We start from the raw sequence: 18,268 nt of genomic DNA, 5'->3' as shown, positions 1-18,268 counted from the left end.
TCGACAGGATGGGAATATTGGAGCGATGGGTTGAGTACTTTGATGAACTACTGAACAACCAGAACATCGGCGAGTTGGAGTTCCCGTCAACTAAAGACGACGGACAAATACTGCCACCACCAAGTATAGAAGAAACAGTCCGTGCAATCGTCTTAAAAATCATAAGTCGCCAGGCGCCGATGGAATTACAGCCGAATTGGTTAAATATTGAGGCGACCAATTACACCAAGTGGTTCATCAACTTGTGCTCAAGGTATGGGACAGCAAATCAATGCCTGACGACTGACAAAGAGGCATTATCTGTCTCATACATAAAAAGGGAGATTTTGGTAAGAAATACTTTCACTTCAATTGGACGCCGGCCGCAATGCTGCCGCCGCTGCGCAATAACAAATCCTCCTTTGTAAACGACTCCTATTGATGCTCCATACGATCCATGGCGTTGCTGTGATAATCGGTGAGCCTGGCACTGGGAGTGTTTCAATTTTCCTTGAAAATTATGACTTGAATATGGTTTCCGAATACTTCAAAAAACACCCAATTTCACCTAGAAAGGTAACGAGGGCAATGCACAGCCAGAGATAATACGACGACTAAATATTTTCCTTTTTTAAAATACTTTCTTTTAATATAATTCAATTAAAAATAGTACTTGCGACCGCGTCTGTTCTGGTTGACGGCTGGAGCAGAAGAGCCCGGTTGTTCTCCATGCGGTTCCTCTGTCTCCAAACAACAGAACCTTTCCACCGCTGGCTCTCCACTCCTGTGGCGAGCTCCAAAAAGCCGCGGAGAGCACCGGCGGCGTCATCTATCCGCTTGCATTAACAACATTCGAAATAAATTTAGAATGTTGTTAATCCTGCAGCGGCTTCCGGACGGCATCCGTCCTAACAATGACAATGAAATATACATTGAAATTTTACTATCCTCCTTAGAATTTTTCACGATTTCATTTACAACTCCGTTAAAGGTATTTCTAAGACCTTTTATTTTTGCAATATATGATTTTAGAGCTTATCAATAATTAAAATTTGCTTTCTGCTTTTTTCTAATCTATACAAGTTAGAAAATCCAGAGCAATAGAACTAGTTAATTTAATTTCCTTTTTGTTTTCAAACTGGGCATTTTCCTTTCTCTTTTTTTTTTTTTTGAGAGAGATCAATGTAATCGTCTCTCTTCTTTCAGTTTGTTGATTTTCTTTATAATTTCAACTTTATTTCCCTTTTCGGCAATGGCTGCGACTCTGTATAAATCAGCAAGCTCACGCCTTATCCTATGCTGAAGACCGGCTCGAAGGGGCTTCTCCTTAGCCTCTGCAAAAGCAGCTGGTTGCGTTGGAGATTTTTGCGGGTTAATTGCGCGGTACCCCTCAATGGAAATTGGCCTGGAGTCAGCAGTTTTGTCCTTGAGCGCTTGCTCGAGACTCATCTATATAAATATATATATTTTTTTTTAAAGAGCTGAAAAGCTCATTATCATTTAAACACCTTAGCTAATAAGCCAACGGTACTGTTTCTCTATTTTATTATTGGTTTTATCTGAATCTGAAATAAAGTTAGAAAACCTGTTAATAATTGTTAAATAAATTTTACGAAAGACTCTTACCCACTGCTACCTTCCTTCCTGATCGTTTCAAAATTTCTGCGGATTTCCCACTTGAAATTTGCACTATTTATACGTATTCTTTAGGGAGTCAAAAAAAAGATCAAACTATACTGGATAAATCAAATCATCAATAATATTCACAAGCAGCAAATCTTCTTGATCGCAATGTCTTGGTTCCGTGTATTTTTCTAATCATTCGCAGATGTTGGGTAATTAATTTCAGGAAACATAAACATATAAAACTGCACCAGACAAATCAAGGCATATGCATGCGTATTTTTTCTTGTTCAAGAGTAACACATCTTCATGATTGCAGTATTTTAGTCTAATGCATTTTTTCTATGCATCATTTCGCATTGGATAAATCAAGGCGGAGGTAGATGCAATCCTTTTTTGTTTTGTTGGTACACTAGCGGTTCGCCCCTTTCTCACGAAGAACGAGTTCCAATCATTTCGAACACCCAATAATCGGTTTCAACAGGTCCACATCGATATCGTCGGACCATTGATGCCTTCACGTGGTTATCGTTACATTTTACCGAATAACAGAAAAAATTTCACTTTTGCAAATTGAACACTTTTTTCTTTAAAACCACAACTATCCTGGGTCTTCCCAACAACTTCACATCACTCTTCATTGTGTCCAGTACCTACTGGAGACTGTAATTCCAAACCGTATTTTATAGCCCAGATTGTTCAGTGCCTCCAGGTACTCTCCATTTTCAAAGGACAGGAAAGGTACACTGTTCTTTTGGGTTTCTTCCTCCGTTAGCAATACCCAGGCATCTGTAAATACCCCTATCGCTGCGCTAAGAAGGCGCAAACATCGCGCAAAGATCTGGTCCTTGTTAATGTAAAGTTTCTTTAACTAGATCCGACCAGCAAGCCTCCTAGAAATCTTGCCATTTGGGACTAATTTCAGGTTCCTCTTTTACATATCGATCTTAATGACAAATAAGTTAAAAAGAAAATCACAGGAGAGCTGGTCCTTGTATGCTATGACGCCCTACTCTTGGCTCTGAAGGAAAGGACTTCAGGAAATTTTGTTTGTTTTCAATCTCAGCAATTATTGCCTTTTTGTATGTCAGTATTTCGATTTATCATTAGATACTGCCTACACTTGGTTATGTGTTTTATTAGTTACAAATAAAATCCGTCTACACGTGTGTCTTTGAAAAGGTACGCCATAGAAAGTACAGTCCGGAAACTTGCGGCAGGTTTCGACCTGACAAGAGTAAAAATAGTGCGTGGGAAGGGTGGGACATACACAGAATAGTGTCAGCAAGAAGTACGGACCGCAAAAACCAAACATTATTAGAAACAGATAATCCTAGATAGGGAAGTGTTCACTAAAATTAGATAGTTTTTTGGTGTTTTCATAATAAATAATAAAAACATTATATTCATATGAACTCACATTAACATACACTGTCATAACACAAACACATAAGACTAAAGTGACTATCCCGTGAATCTCTTGACTAAATTGACAGACATTAAAAATCCCACTAGTGACTAAGTGACAATAATAAAATATCTTGCTTTTTACTCGGGAATAAAGTGATAGCATGATCACAACAATTCCTCTGACACTACCTACAATTCTCACACTCTCAATGCCCGGCGCACTACTCACTCCACAATCCGGGACTCAGGTCCCCACTGAGCGTACAAACGACACAAGCATAGGGTAGGGCCACGTCGTAGTTAGGACACATTGAACCCACGTAGATCCAGACGCAAGCCTACTGACGAGACTCTCTGGACGGAGTCGAAATGCATATAGGCGTTCATTAGACATTCTCCCAACCAGACTCCGGGTGATTGCCTCTGCAAGGGCCGATTGCTGACGCAAACACTTGTGGCCGGACACAGGACTGAACGTCCGACAACACCGGACTAAAAAGATGAAAACAAACCTCTAGATAGATAATCAAGATAAAGTATGTGAAAATAACATAGAAATACCGATTAGATTCAGGGGCCAAATCCAGTGCCTGCCAGGCGCACCCAGGCCACTCAGGCGTCATATACATTGACTCTCTGCCAACGATCGGGCCACTCGGAGCCCCACACAGCAAGGAGAGCCATCTCCTGAAATGATCCCTCTAATATTTAGGATCATATTTAGGACTGTATGCCCTTCGGGAGGGTTCAGGCTTTCATGGATTTTCTATTTTGAGATTAGATGGTGAATATTTTTGGCTTCATCCCGGGAAAGTATTTTGAATTCTTATTTAAATTTTTGGGTATTCATGTTGAAGGCTTCGAATTAATGGGTACAACTGGTTGTAAGGTGTTTTTTGTTAAATATTTATTACTTTCTTTGGTTTGTAAATGGTCATCTTGAGCTTTTCACTCGAAGTTAGTGATATTTGAAACTACGAAAATATATCAGAACCTGCATTGGTTAACAAAATCAAATGCTAAACATTAGCCCATGCAGTCCTGTTCACTTAATCTTCGCCTACCGTGTTGCGATAGCCGGACAGAATGGGTGGGTTAATCGTGCTTAACTTTTCGTTGTTTTCCTTTATGCATTTATTTTTTAATTCTGCAATTTTGAAGGCGATGTTCCCAAGAAACTCCGTATAAAATAAAATTTTTTTTTTGTTTTAAAGAGGGTCAGTCAAAAAGTCATGAAAAGGTTTTATATAAAAAGTATCTTGCGATCTCCAAAAGGCCGGCTTCCGATGTTTATCCTTAAATTTGGAGGAGCTAGGTCACAGCCAAATTCTAATTTTCCATTCATTCAATCCACTTAGAAAATGGTGGCGATAACTTTATTGTCAACACCTTGTTTGTGGCTGGTACCTACCCTTATTTGTTAAAACCTATATTCGATCCTCAATTTCAGGTGGATGTCAGATCAGAGCCTGTAAAAAATTAAATGTGACTAAGTGAAATATAATAAAGAATCCAACAATGGATAATGTCCCCTTCTACTCCCTCGTTGAAGTGTTTGTCCGCAATCTCGACAATAGTCTAATTTGCAGAGAAATATAATTTAAAAGAAAAAATAGAAAAAAAAACATTAAATAGAAAAACGGAAACAATTAAGATTTTATATAAATTAATCAAAAGAAATCATTTCTTGTTCATTAGTAAAATATGTTTATGGAAAAATTGACTTTACCGCTGTAAATATTAACTTGAAATAGGAAAAAAGAGAATGAAACGGGAAAAAACAACAAAAAAACACAAATAAAAATGTAGAAATTGAAAAGATATTGCCCTTGACTCGGATATGTATGTATTTAAATTAAACTTAACTGAATGAGATTATCTAGATGGATGTAAAAAACATTGAAGAAAAGATTTTTATTTAATTTTAGATCCATTGTATGTGATGTTTATTGTTTTGCTTTAATTTCTGTAATTGAGATAAATGTAAAAAAAGAAAAACAAAAAACAAGAAAAATGTGAGAAAATTTTTTTAGTATGCTATGGATAAAAGAAAATATAGATTAATTTACAGGAAAAACTGAAGAGAATTGTGTTTTATTACAAACCTTTTGATACTTTCTCATTACAGGAAATGGTTTCTTTCTCGATTAGTTTTTATATTCTTTGATTTGCTTCCTTAGCTTGTAGAAATTCATAAAATTAAGTTCCCTTACGGATGAAATACGAATGCCACATTTAATTTGAAGTACGAGGTAAATCAGTTAAACTCAAATAATTTAACATTGTTAGTGGTCACCGTGAAAATCTCTGATAATACCAGGTGCCCAGGTACAACCACGACTACCAACTAAACATCCCTCCGCCGTCGGAGAACAAGCCTGGAACGGTTTGTCATATTACTTCGGACTAACGCTGCCCCCCTCGCGACTTTAGGAGCCTTCAACCAACGGTAGTAGAGAGGACGCAGCCTTTCACCAACGGGAGTAGAGAGGACGGAGGAGACTGTTAGTTCAAGAAACCGCCTGTCACCGGTCGGGTTCTATCTTATTTGCAACAAGAAGAACCAAAACACAATACCCGACACGTTTCCACCTGTCAGCATTTCTTCCGGTCCGACAATGTTTTTTTGGAGAGAACTTTCCTGTGTTTTAATAAAGTTGTTGACAAATCCCACCCCACCTTGTTCAAGAAAAAAGGTGTGATGATCGTCATCCACATTCCCATTGCAAGGCATACAGTCAAGAGACCATACTTTCCCAAGTGCAGATAAGACAAAAAAGTTCCGTGCTAACTTAAGGGCTAGGTAAGGAAATAGTCTCATCATGCTTTCCATTCAGCCGCGCACCTAAATTGCCAATGAGTAGCGCGATCCATCTGTCTCTTGTCTTGTTTTGTCAAGAGAGTTGCCACTCATTAAGTGTACGTTGTCATTCTCCACGGGCAACTACCTCCCTTAACTCTCCTCCTTTGCTCTTTAGCAAGAAGGGAAACGGGGATCACTTCTGTAATTACAACCAGTTCAAAGACAGTGTGATAGGCAGATGCCACCCGAAAAGCGCACCGTCTCTGTACTTGCGCAAGGCACTTACTATATACTTCCTTGCCAAGAGTATCAACCTAAACCTCCCCCTGTAGAACAGAGGTGCACCCATTAGAAGACATCGCCTGCTAGACGTTGAACCCCCAATGTTTGCCATTAGCCTACTTAACGCCAAAACTCCAGCTGCAGCCTTGTTCGCCGTTTCTTTGATTTGCTCAAAAAAGCTAATTTTTGAGTCAAGAGTCAGCCCGAGGTACTTTGCCGCTGGTTTTGACTCGATTAACGACTCGCCAAACGATATGGGACGCAGGGTCGGAATTTTTAGTCAGGATGACTACTTCGGTTTTTTCCAGTGCAAGGTTGAAGGCGAGTCTCCCTCCTCGGACTGGACGGATAACATAACGACGATCCCGGCAACGACAAAGGAATAACGATTTGCTAATTTTCTCATGGAACGTGTGCTTCCTGTACAGAGATGGAGCTGCCAAGCATCTAGCCGATACCCTGTCCCTATATAGGGCTAACAGCGTACAGGAGATGCATTGGACAAGACCGGTTTCCCAGAAAAGAGTCGCTACACTATATATTATAGTGGCCATCCAGTAAACCATGTGCTCGGAGTAGATTTCTTAGCCAGCCAAAAAATGAAACCTGCTGTTATCGGCTTTGAAAATATAGACGAACGGCTATGCACTCTGCGCTTGCGAGGCAAATTTAGAAATATAAGTGTCATTAACGTTCACGCCCCTACAGAGGAGCCTGCAGAGTCGGAGAAGGATATCTTCTACGAGGCAGCAGAAGGAACCCTCGAAGCGTGTCCCAGATATGATATCAAAATCATACTTGGGGCTTTTAACAGCTAAGTAAGCAATCGCCCGTATTTAGGCGATACGTAGGTAGGTTACATTAAAATACAAATGATAACGGATTGCGGATTATTCAATTAGCAGTGTCACACGAAATGGTTGTTGGAAGTACCTGGTTTGCGCGGAAAGCGGTCCACAAACAGACGGGACCACTTTCAACCAAATTGGCCACGTGTTGATCGAACGCCATCACCTCTCAGCCTTGATGAATGGAAGAACATAAAGGGGGGCCAATATAGACTCGGACGACTATCTCGTTGGCATAGTGCTGCGAGCTCGAATTACGACCTCACCTGCAATCCCTTCTGACACTCAGGTGGGAGTGAATACTGAAGCCATTGGCAACACAGCACTCCGTAATACCTGGAAGGTGGAAATGGATGCCGCAATAACGGCAGCTAACAGATGTCCTGGAGATGAAGTATCAATAACTGATCTTCACAACCACCTGAAGAACGTTATCATTGATACGGCCACAAACATACTTGGCCCCAGCCGCAAAAAGAGTCGGAACGGCTGGTTTGACGATAAATGTAAACTAGCAACGGAACGGAAGATTGCCGCATACCGAGTAATGTTGCATTCTGAAAGAATGCGGGCACGCGCAGAGGCTTATCACGAACTCCGTCGAGCGAAGAAGTGACTTCACAGACGGAAAAAGGAAGAACCAAGAAGTCTGTGAACAAGAAAAGTACGAGCAGCAACCGCACCAGGCGCGGAAGTTTTACCAAAAAATCAGCAGGATGAAGCCTTACACACCTCCATGTTCACCTTTCCGGGACAAAGAGGAAAATTTGATTTCCCATCGCTCCTATATGCCCATTGGAGCGATGGGTTAAATATTTTGATGAACTGCTCAACAACCAAAATATCGGCGAGTTGGAGGTCCCGCAAATTGAAAACGATGGACAAATGCTGCCACCGCCAAGCATAGAAGAAACAGTCCATGCAATTCATCGGCATAAAAACCATAAATCGCCACGTGCCGATGGAATTACAGCTGAATTGGTTAAATATGGTGGCGATCAATTACACCAAGCGGTTCATCAACTGATGCGCAAAGTATGGGATATAGCAAATCAATGCCTGACGACTGGCAACGAGGCATTATCTGTTTCATACAGAGATATCACACAGTGCTGCAATTATAGAGGTATCACGTTGCTGAGTGCCATCTATAAGATATTCTCTGCTATCTGGCTAGGCGAGAAAGTGATCTGTGATGCTGAGATAAATGCAAGAGGTACGATCCTCTTCAAGTCCATCCAACTATTGACCTATGCTGACGATATCGACATCATGGAAAGAACGACCCGAGACGTACAAACTGCCTTCATCCAGATCAAGCAGGCGGCGATTAGCGCGAGATCTTGGGCAGCACATCAATGAAGCTAAGACAAAGTATATGGTGGCAAGGTCAGCACCAAACACCAACCAACCAACATCAAACCACACTGGTGAAACGGGAAGAATAAAGATAGGAGACTACAGCTTTGAGACCGTTCATAATTTCTCCTATCTAGGGTCGAAAACACAACCACAGAGCCTATTTCAGCTTACAAAAACAGTTCCGCTTGAAACGTCTCACCATAGGGTCAAAGCTCTTACTGTAAAAGACAATGATCTTGCCAGTCGTCATATATTCCTCTTGGTTCTTAGCAAAAAAAAAAAACTGCGAGCTTTTGGCCGCGTTCGAGAGAAGAATTTGTGGCCCCCTACATGAGGATGGACGATTCCGTAGCTTATATAACGATGAAATCTATGAGCGATACCACGACCGTCTGGTTGTGGATAAAATCCGACTCGGCAGGTTGCGGTGCATATCCAATGGGTACGGTTCGTATGACACTCTGGATTGGGGGAGTTGTTTTTCGACTCCCCAGTCTAGATCCGTAACGTTTTGTTAATAATAGAGTCGCTTCGTACAGGGTGTGGCTATCAGCACTCACTAACGGTCTTGGTAGACGACAGGCTTGGCCCCTGGAAAGCCACACATCACCCTAGAGGAGAGCTCACTCTCAAAGAGAGATAGTTTGGCCCCAGGGAGCTATATTCCGCGTCAGTCTATCCTGTAAAGGTCCTATTACACCGAACCTAGTTAGTTGGAATAAGCATTATTTTCTCCCGCAAGATCTATAAACGACGGAACAGTCATTTGAATTATGCTAAACGCCAACTACCTCTAATTTCAGATTCTATTATTTCGTTGGATTCTCCATCACCCCCATCGAGCCCCGTTTTACCACGAAACGGACTTTCTCATTCAGGCGGTAAGTTTCTCGCTATTTTTCTGGAACTGCTCACGATTTTTCTAACATCTTCCAATTGTTCATTTTCAGATGTTTCATCAACAACATTTCCCAATTGTCCATCGAAATCTGCAGAGGGCAGCTACCCACCCGTAGGTTTTTTGCCAGGTGCCATGAACCTCGAGCTTCTCAAGCAGACAATGGCTAGTAGTTCGAGCAAACCAAGCCAGTAGATTTGTCTCTAGGAATATAATTTATCGTTTACCATATTTTTACATACTTTATTACGTCATTTTATATTCATAAATACTTTATTATGTCGCTGTAACTAGCGTTGAGGATGATTTTGTTTTCTATTTTGAAATTAAGTTTAGATATAGTTTTTTAGAAGTCGTAGAGCTTTCTTGCAATCTATTCAACTATCGTATTTAAATTATTTCCATCTTCGAAGAACCTGATATCAAAATTTGTGTAAAGTTTCAGCAGATTGTTGAGATTAGATGTGAATTTTTGAAACGAGTGAGTACAAACGAATCCCTCTGGGACTGTTATTCGTACTGAAAGTAGAGAAAGCGAGCATTAACTCGGGAAAAAAACTTTTTGGAATTTTTCAAATGATCAGAATTACAAAGATAGTTTTATTATTTTTTATTTTTGCGGTTACCCAACTGTAAACATGCAAAATAAAATATGAAATTTTTCTATTATGTAAATGATTTTCTTGTATTGTAACACGAGTGAAGTATACAGTCTTACAAAGTATCTGAACTTAAGCAAGAATACATTTCAAAACCATGAAAGAACTATAAACTGGAGCACAAAATTATTCAAAAAACGCATACCCTCTCCATATCTCCCTCATTTCGAAATGCGCGCATCTATCTTCCACAAAACTACCTCGCATCATGCAACACTCAAATGCTAGTGGAACCCAACTGTTCCATGCGGAATTGTATCTGTCAAAATTGCGAAGGACAATTTCGTGTTCAGGACACCCGAGTCCTTGTAAAGTTCCAATCCAAATTTACGCCAAAATGACGTGATGTGATTGCTAACCACGTCCGAATATTAATCGAGTGATTAATTAGCGCCGAACGACGCTAGATTTGAACGAAAAACAATATCCCAACAAGAAAGGCTGAAGTACGTCGATCAGGTGTTCGTATGCGTGCGCGCAGCAATCTGAATGCATGTGTTTGTGTGCGCGACAGTGACAACGGTTCCCATTGTGCGATTGTGTTTTTCGTGTTCGTACATTAGATTGAATTGTGCGATTCGGTAGTGTGCGTGCAGGTGTCAATTTAAAGATTTTTTTCGGGTAAATTTTTGTTTATTTTCGAGCCTCGCAGAATTCATAAATCAGCGCGATCTTTTGCATAATGCAATTCGGGCGCGATGTGATTTCCAGTGTTTAGGAGCGTTCACAACAAATGTCTGGCTGAGGTGAGTGCATTGACAAGTGTCTGACATATTCAGGGGATACCTGGGAGGTAGCATGTCGGGATTTTGGAGGGATGGAGCGTAAATGCGAATATGGAGTTATTCCCGGTTTGCTATGGAATGGATAAGTTAATGGATTGCTCGAGAATGGTTTTGGTGGGCGGTCACACATCGATTGTCTGTTATGGATGCACATTTTGAGAGCAAAGTCGAGCAGTTTTGGGTCCTTGTTGGAACCATCTGATTGGATTTTTCAATAAAAAGCGCATTCGACTATTTGGGGAATTCGTCAGTTGCCTAGTTGGGGAAGCTAATGAATATGCCCTCAGGGAAGTGTTTCAAGTTCGCCACAACTTGAGGGAAAAGTCTCTCGAGTTGACATCCTTCGAGCTTCGTTTTGTCCCCTATGTCGATCCTGCTTGCAAATTGGCAACACAAAGGACTCATGGCAGCAACAAAAGGCGCAAGACTAAATTTTGCATGTTACAAGGAACTAATCCAGGATAACATCCGGATCAAATGGGCTTCATACGGTTCAGGGGTTACGTTCAGAGAGCGTAGAAGGGAAAGTGAAGATTGTTTTGAGGTTCTTGAGCGTTAGCGGAAAGAACGATTAATTTTTGACGAGGGATAGGCAGGTGGGTATCAGTGGCTGCTCCGAGGAGCCTTAGCCTCGCTCTAGCAAGGGCTGGTCAATCGCAGAAGAAGTGCCTGAAGGTTCCTCTCTCCTCTTGGTTCAGTAATGCGAATTGTGGGATCCCGAGTTTGTCGGCATGGTCCCCCTTGTTATAGGCGGGTTAAATCCTCCTTGACTTGGCATAGGTGGTGAGGTTTCGTCACCTGAGGTTTGCGGTTGTTAAGAAGTGCAAGTAGTTTCCATTCTTGACGGTCATCATCGGGGTACAGACTATGCCCACTGAGGAAATGGGAGAGGAGATCCGGTACCTTTGTTTTGATAGTGAATAGAATCCGCTCCGTTTTGGTTGGATTTATGATGAGTCCGCATATTGCGGCACGCAGGCATACCCTTCGCAACAGTCCTTCCATGAAACATTATCATCAACATCACCAAGTTGTCGGTATACGCCACCAACTTCGCCCCGCTCCTATCCAATATGCGTCCTATCCATCATCGGTGAACGGGTGGCTAGTCCTAGAAGATTTCTCGGCAAGTGATCACCAGTACATCACGTTCGAAGTGGTTGATGCTACCTGCCGGCCCTGTCTGTAAAATGTCGCGAGGGTGAACATCGGGAAGTTCGTCAAAGCTCTTGGAGCAGGTAGAGCTGCGCTGGAGGGCGCTCTGGGGGGTGGTAGTATCACAGGTGACACCCTCGTAAATTGAGTGATGAAACTCGTAACGACGCCGTGTCAGACTTCCATGCCCCGGAGGGGTCCCAGCCGCGACAAGCCTTCTATGTACTGGTGGACGGCAGAAATTGGCCACCTATGGAAGGAGTGTCATAAGCTCCGCCGTATGGCACAACGTTTGCACACAAACGAGGAGGCATGCGCCATAAAGGCACCGGATAGATCAGCAAAAAACGAGACCCCGCAGCGCTATAAATAAAGACAAAGTTCGCAGCTGGCAGAACCTTGTCAATGAGGTAAATGAGAACCCGTGTGGACTTGGCTATAAGTTTGTCACCCGGAAAATCTGAGCTCTACCTAGACCCTGTACGGCATTGTTTCCCAGGCATCCTGTAAGGGCTGATGTCAATAGCGCGGAGGGCGCCGAGGATTGCCCCCTTTTCACAATGAGAGAGCTCGAAGAAGCGGTTCTTACTATAAACAAGTCGGGAAACCGGAAGCTCGACGCTTCAGGTACGAAAGGTTTTGTGTATTTCTTAGTATGTAGCACGTAATATATGCATATGTCCACTTTCGGGTGATATTGGCATTGATAGTCTTCAATTTTCAAAGATGCAACAACTTCGACGTATTATAAATTTGTTAGTAATAGTACGATTTCCATCAAACTTGGTATGATTATGCTCCACATTATAGCCTACATTACTGCAGAATTTCGTGCCGCTAGGATGAATTTAAGGGGGGTTTCCAGCCAATTACAAAAAATTATAGTAATATACTATTATTAACTTTATTTGAACAGATATCGGTATGAAAGGTATTTCGGAGCCAAGGTACCATATAGTGGCAGCCTCCTGATTTTTTTCAGATTTTTCGGTTTGGTAGTTTCTGAGAATGGCCCCCTTAAAGAAATGATCACTTCCAACCCCCCGCACTCCCCACGTTTCCAAGAAATGTCAAAACTAAGACCGGCTTCGAAAAGTACTAATCGAGACCTTTAATTTGATACCCCATATGACTATATTTGATGAAAAAAAATTTTACACCCCCCTTTTGCATGTATGGGGACCCCCCCTTAAATTCAACGTAAAAGGATGTAACTCACTATATGTATGAGCGTTCACAGTTCCCACCTTTTTACCAAATTTGGTGTCAATCGCTATAACCGTCTCTGAGAAAAATGCGTGTGACGGACAGACAGACAGACAGACAGACAGACAGACGGACAGACAGACAGACAGACAGACGGTAAACCGATTTTAATAAGGTTTTGTGTTTACACAAAACCTTAAAAACAAGAAGACGCCAGGTCCTGATTTCATCTCGGCGGAAGTTGTGTTCCGCCAACGGCCAGAATTGCTGCTTGAGGCGTTCAACGCTTGCTTAAAGGAGGGCATTTTCCCTTGTCGCTGGAAAGTGGCCAGACTCGCGCTGATCAGCAAGGGTAAAGAAGACCCGGAGCTCCTGTCTGCATACCGACCGCTGTGTACGCTTTACACGGCCGGGAAATTGCTCGAGAAGCTCATCAGGAGTAGACTCGCTGAAGCGATCCGCGCTGACCGGTTTTATCCCCAAGGCAGTTCTAACAACATTTCCTGCAATACGCCTCCTTGATACTCGTAAGGTTCAACTGGAAAGTGAAGTAGATGTCCATAAAGATGTATAAGAGGAGAGAATATTGAATATAGTTATTAGGAAGGGATCAGGCAACCGGGATGAGGTTAGGAAAATTAAAGTCGCCACAAACAATATGGGCCAGAGAGGAAAACAGCAGTTAGGACGTCCAATAATCTATCGAAGAATCTGCCGTACACGTGGGCGGAGAAATACGTTGGGTAACACAGTCGTATGAGGAAGAGATGACGTAAAAAGTGGATTCGGCAAATGGAGGGGGAAGCCTTAACAGCAGTCGGGACATCTCTGCCATTAGCCCAATCCGATCCCATGTGATCTCTGTCACAGCGAAAACAAAATAGTCTTCGGGGAGGTCAGAATTCAAAATCTTGTCATCCAGCCAGGTATCAATTCAAGCTCACTCCTGGTTCCCTTGTACAAACAGGGTAGTCTTCAATGGGAAAATACTCTATCTGATTTAAAGCAACCACTTAAGACTTGGAACGAGCTATTTGATTGGTTTGTAAAAAAAGTTGGACTAATGCAAGGCGATGATGAGATATACATGGATGCATTTAGCGACGCGATGTTTCTCTTGCCAAACATGGACGACGAGCCCTATCTAGTCCTTCGTTAACAAGATTAGAAGCTGAAGATTGATAAGCTCCCGAACATCCCTCTTTTCCTAGTCTCCAGTTCTCTTGTTTTCCCTTTCTGTTCGTTATTGGAGTGTCAGGCAAAATATCATCGCGTTCTGAGAGTTTTACTCTGTCTTCGTCATTCTTGGTAAATGTCTTCTCTTCTTTTTTTAGACTGACAGTAGATATTGTCCTGTCTTTAGCTTTAGCTTTGTATAGCTTAGATGCTTCTGTAGTTTGTTCAATATCTTCACAGAATTCCCTGAAGCTGTTCCATTTTGCTTTTCTGGTCGTGTTACTCAGTGCATTTTTATATCTTGTCAATTTCGGTCCTCTGCTCCCATTCTGTCTAGGCTCTTGTTCTACCAGGGAACATTCATTGACGACTCAACTGTCTTATCCGAACAGCTGATCAATAATGATGTCTTACAACACTATGTCGAGTTCCAGTTCGCTCCTAATATCATCGCCACCTTCACCCCGCTCCTGTCCAATATGGGTAGAATTTCATCCATCACTATAAACCGAAGCACCGGAGAGAAGGCGCCACCCTGGGGCACACTCAAGTGAATGAAGGATATGAAGTTGGTATCATTCGCTGTTACGTCGTTTCTTTCTCAAAGCCGCACAACATTTTTGCTTTTTGTCTTCGATATTATGTATGAATATTTTATTCTCTTAATGCTCAATGGTTACGTCAACTATATAGTCACATTTAAAAAAAACAATCCTAAGTTAAATAAATAGAAAAATTAGACAACTCAGACAAATTTTGTGATACCAAATGCAAGCAGTAATAATTTTTAACTTTCAACTTTCGGTCGTTCACACCGGCGGTCGAATCTCGAAAAAGTTCTCCAAGAGTGTCAGTCCTTTGACATTTTCTCGCGTCACTCTCCGCCTCCGTTAAATGCGTCAGTTGAGGCCAATTCACCATGGCGATTCGCTCGTAGTTGGTGCCTCCGATGCGCCGCCACATCACTTTGCCCCCACTGAAACCGTGCGGGTTCAGCGGAGCAACCCGACCACGTGATCCCGCCAATGGGGTTACTGGGCGAATCTGACGCTTCGCGGGCGTTTTTTGAAGCGTCCGCCAGTTCATCGAACAGTTTCAATCTCGACAAGGAAACTCACTTGAGCCCGCTTCGAACGTCGAGCTTTAAGAAGTGCTCACATAGCTCCACAACTCTAAAGGGGCTCTCGTACGGTGGTTGCAACGGCCTTTGCGAAACATCCATCCGAATGAGGATCTGTGAGCACGTCTCAATGTTCTTGGGAGTGTCGACCTCCGTTGCCGTGTGTCGGAACTGTGGATGGTATGCAGTAGTCCTGTGTCGTTTAAAGCCAAGAAGACTAACTCCAAGAAAAGAGTAGACATAAACTGCATTCGCTGGCCCGTGATAATTATGGCTGGTATACCACTCTTGCACTTGGTTATGCCATAATACCAGTTAGAAGTATTGCTTCAGGCCACCGCGTAAACCTGTCGATAATTGTGAGGCACGCAAACGGGAGAGGGGTACTCTCCAGAGTCTCACCATTTTACTTCGTTTAGGCCCAAAATGTCCATTTTATATTGTTGGAATTGCTGCTCAAGTTGGAGAAAGCGAATATTCTGAGGACCCTCGCTACTGTTATCGAGGAGCGTGCGCACCTTCCAGAAAGCAATCATAGTCGGTTTTCGTTAGCCAAAGGTCGCTGCCGTGAGGTCAGTCTCTACCCGAGGTGTTGTTGACAATTCGGTAGCAATAAAGTTTCAAAGTTTCTAAGTTGCTAGCCTACGGATTTCTATCCTTTTTCGTCGTTTCGTACGACAAGCAGGAAGAGCTTTGAGTGTATTTTTAATCCCTAACTCATAGGGCGCCTGTAGGGTTCTGAGTATTAGTCGACTATAAAAGGTAATGAATGGCGTCTCGCGGTATGGAGATGAAGACCTTGCGTTGGACTAGTGGCGTAACACGCTGGAGTCTCGCGACTGCATTCAGATCGCCCATTTGACCGAGCAAAGTGGGGCAATCGATCGAAATGAGCCGACCCCGGTTCTAAACGTAACAAAAGCTGAAAAGGATGATGGACGAAGTTACCTACCTAAGGATGACCATGAACTTCCGTATTTCTGACGTATCTCGTATTTCGAAGGCACTGAATCGTGCAAACAGTGTCTGCAAATCCTTGTATCGCGTCCTGAAATATATCACTCCAACGGCCCAAAAAAATAAGCTGTTCTGTTACAGGCAATTTATCAAACCTCTCCCTATTTTTGGCTTTATCTTCTGGGCTGATAGTTCCCCGGGCCAAATAGAGAGGCTCACCCTGAGGTCCGAGATCTACAAGAATGAAGGTAGAACAGTTTCCTACACCGTCAATTAGTTTCAGACCCAATTTATGCACAAGACCGACCCATCTTTAGTGTCAATCCCTAGCTCCTAATCCTCAACCCTCTCTAACCCTTCCTAATCTTATCTCTTAAGACGTCAACGAGTGGAGGTTTTTTCGGCCCCTATTGACCCTCTATAGGTTCTCCCTATGGGGATGCACTCATTTATTTGGCCACACGATTTGGCGTAACTTGTGAAAATGTTGGGAGAACAGGTTCCGGCTCAGGACTCTTTTCCCCCGGGGGCCTATTACAAAGGACCCTTATGAATTTCACAACAGTTTGGTGCACTTTGAGCTTGTCCTCGATAAACTGGGAGAGCTCAACTATGTTGGCTCCACGTTGAAGGGTTGTTCTTGCGAATCAAGGCTCTGCCCTCGACGAGTCCCCTTAACCAATAATATTTGTGCCACCTAAGGTGCAACTTCAATCACTTAAATCAATCCAAATCACTCGTTCCTGCCGCATACCCAACCCCACAAGTATAGATGCGCATGGATTAAATTTCACTGCCATATTTTCTGCAGAATACCTTCCATAATTTCCACCCATGAACCGAACTGACCACAAGAGCTGTTGTGCTCGCCCGGGCACACGGTGGCCGTTTATGGAAATAATTAATAAGCATTCGCCGTTTAGATGGTTATTAGTCACACGGAGTCATTTGAAACGCAGGAGGCATGGGTGCTGTAGGTGACGAAAGTAACTAAATACTCGTCGAGCATAATTAAATAGTGTGCATATATGAAGAATCCATTTGCCGTTTGCCGTTTTATTGGGGTACACCTTGGAGGCATCTTGTTCGGCCGACAAGAGACGCGTTCAATGCGAACGTGGCTCACATACCGATTTCGCATGATAGATGCGTTCTCGATTCATTCATCACACGCGAGTGCGATGTACTTGATTAAGTATCTACGCTAGAATGGAGGAATAGCAGGGATCGTTATCAATCATTATGGAGATGTGATAGGCATCATGGGCATGAAAAAGTGCTGGCAATGCGGAAAGGTGTTTGGGGTCGGAAAGTGAAGACAGTTTGTGTTCGGGGCTTTAGATTCAGAGAATTAGAACGTAGATATTATGTTAGGTCTCCTAAATTGATTGAGATGTTGAAACGTTAGATACTTCACACTTCTCAAAATTTTGTAAATTTGACGCAGCAGTTTCTACATGGTCATGGTCATCTACTGGGATTAAGGGTCAAACTGAGTTTGACTACAAGCATTTCTTAGAATGGAACGTCCAATAACTATATGAACCCTTTGGTGGAAGCTCTTATATGTGTGGACCTGCATTTATTATATTTAAAACCAAGGTCACCGCCCCCGAACACAAGCTACAAACATCCTTTGAAGACTATTTAAATGTCGTACCCTAAAAGCCAAAGATTAATTCGACACCGAAGAGAAGCAGCCCTAAAGCTGTTGTGACGAGTATAATGGACCACCACGGTCTGAGTGCTCTGAGGCTATAATTTCTCCTCCACCAGAAACAATACAGCCTAAAAGCATATTGGGAGTTTTGTTGTCGCCCATTTGGTCTTGAAGATGCTGCTCTAAATCGCAGTGGAATACCAGTGCTCAAAGACGGTATGAAGGTCCTGGTGGCTTAACGTGAATACCTGCAATATAGGCATTATCCCACGGGACTCTTTGGTCACGGATTGATTTGGAGACCACAATCAGAGCCCCACCACGACTGGCACAGCGGTACTGGAT

At 42.6% G+C, this 18,268-nt stretch overlaps 2 protein-coding genes across 6 annotated transcripts in view; both read left to right on the top strand.

Moving 5' to 3' along the window:
• The window catches only part of LOC119659285 (E3 SUMO-protein ligase PIAS3), an 89,366-nt gene extending 79,760 nt beyond the window's left edge, over nucleotides 1–9,606 (top strand). For 2 of the 4 annotated variants that reach the window (XM_038067295.1, XM_038067296.1), the window contains exons 10-11: nucleotides 9,111–9,188; nucleotides 9,258–9,606. In XM_038067295.1, the coding sequence (XP_037923223.1) occupies nucleotides 9,111–9,188; nucleotides 9,258–9,400 (221 nt within the window). In that variant the 3' untranslated portion in view covers nucleotides 9,401–9,606. Of the gene's footprint in view, nucleotides 1–4,462; nucleotides 5,095–9,110; nucleotides 9,189–9,257 lie in introns of those variants that run through there. The other 2 variants (XR_005250335.1, XM_038067297.1) reach the window with 1 other exon arrangement.
• Nucleotides 9,607–10,123: 517 nt separating this feature from the next.
• Nucleotides 10,124–18,268, top strand: part of LOC119659284 (zinc finger protein 609) — a 182,573-nt gene continuing 174,428 nt past the window's right edge. For both annotated transcript variants that reach the window (XR_005250334.1, XM_038067293.1), the window contains exon 1: nucleotides 10,124–10,610. The gene's annotated coding sequence lies outside the window, so the exon portion shown is untranslated. The remainder of the gene's footprint in view (nucleotides 10,611–18,268) is intronic.

This window comes from Hermetia illucens, chromosome 6 (genome assembly GCF_905115235.1).
Source record: "Hermetia illucens chromosome 6, iHerIll2.2.curated.20191125, whole genome shotgun sequence".
Lineage (NCBI taxonomy): Eukaryota > Metazoa > Arthropoda > Insecta > Diptera > Stratiomyidae > Hermetia > Hermetia illucens.
This window is presented reverse-complemented; position numbering and strand designations above follow the sequence as displayed.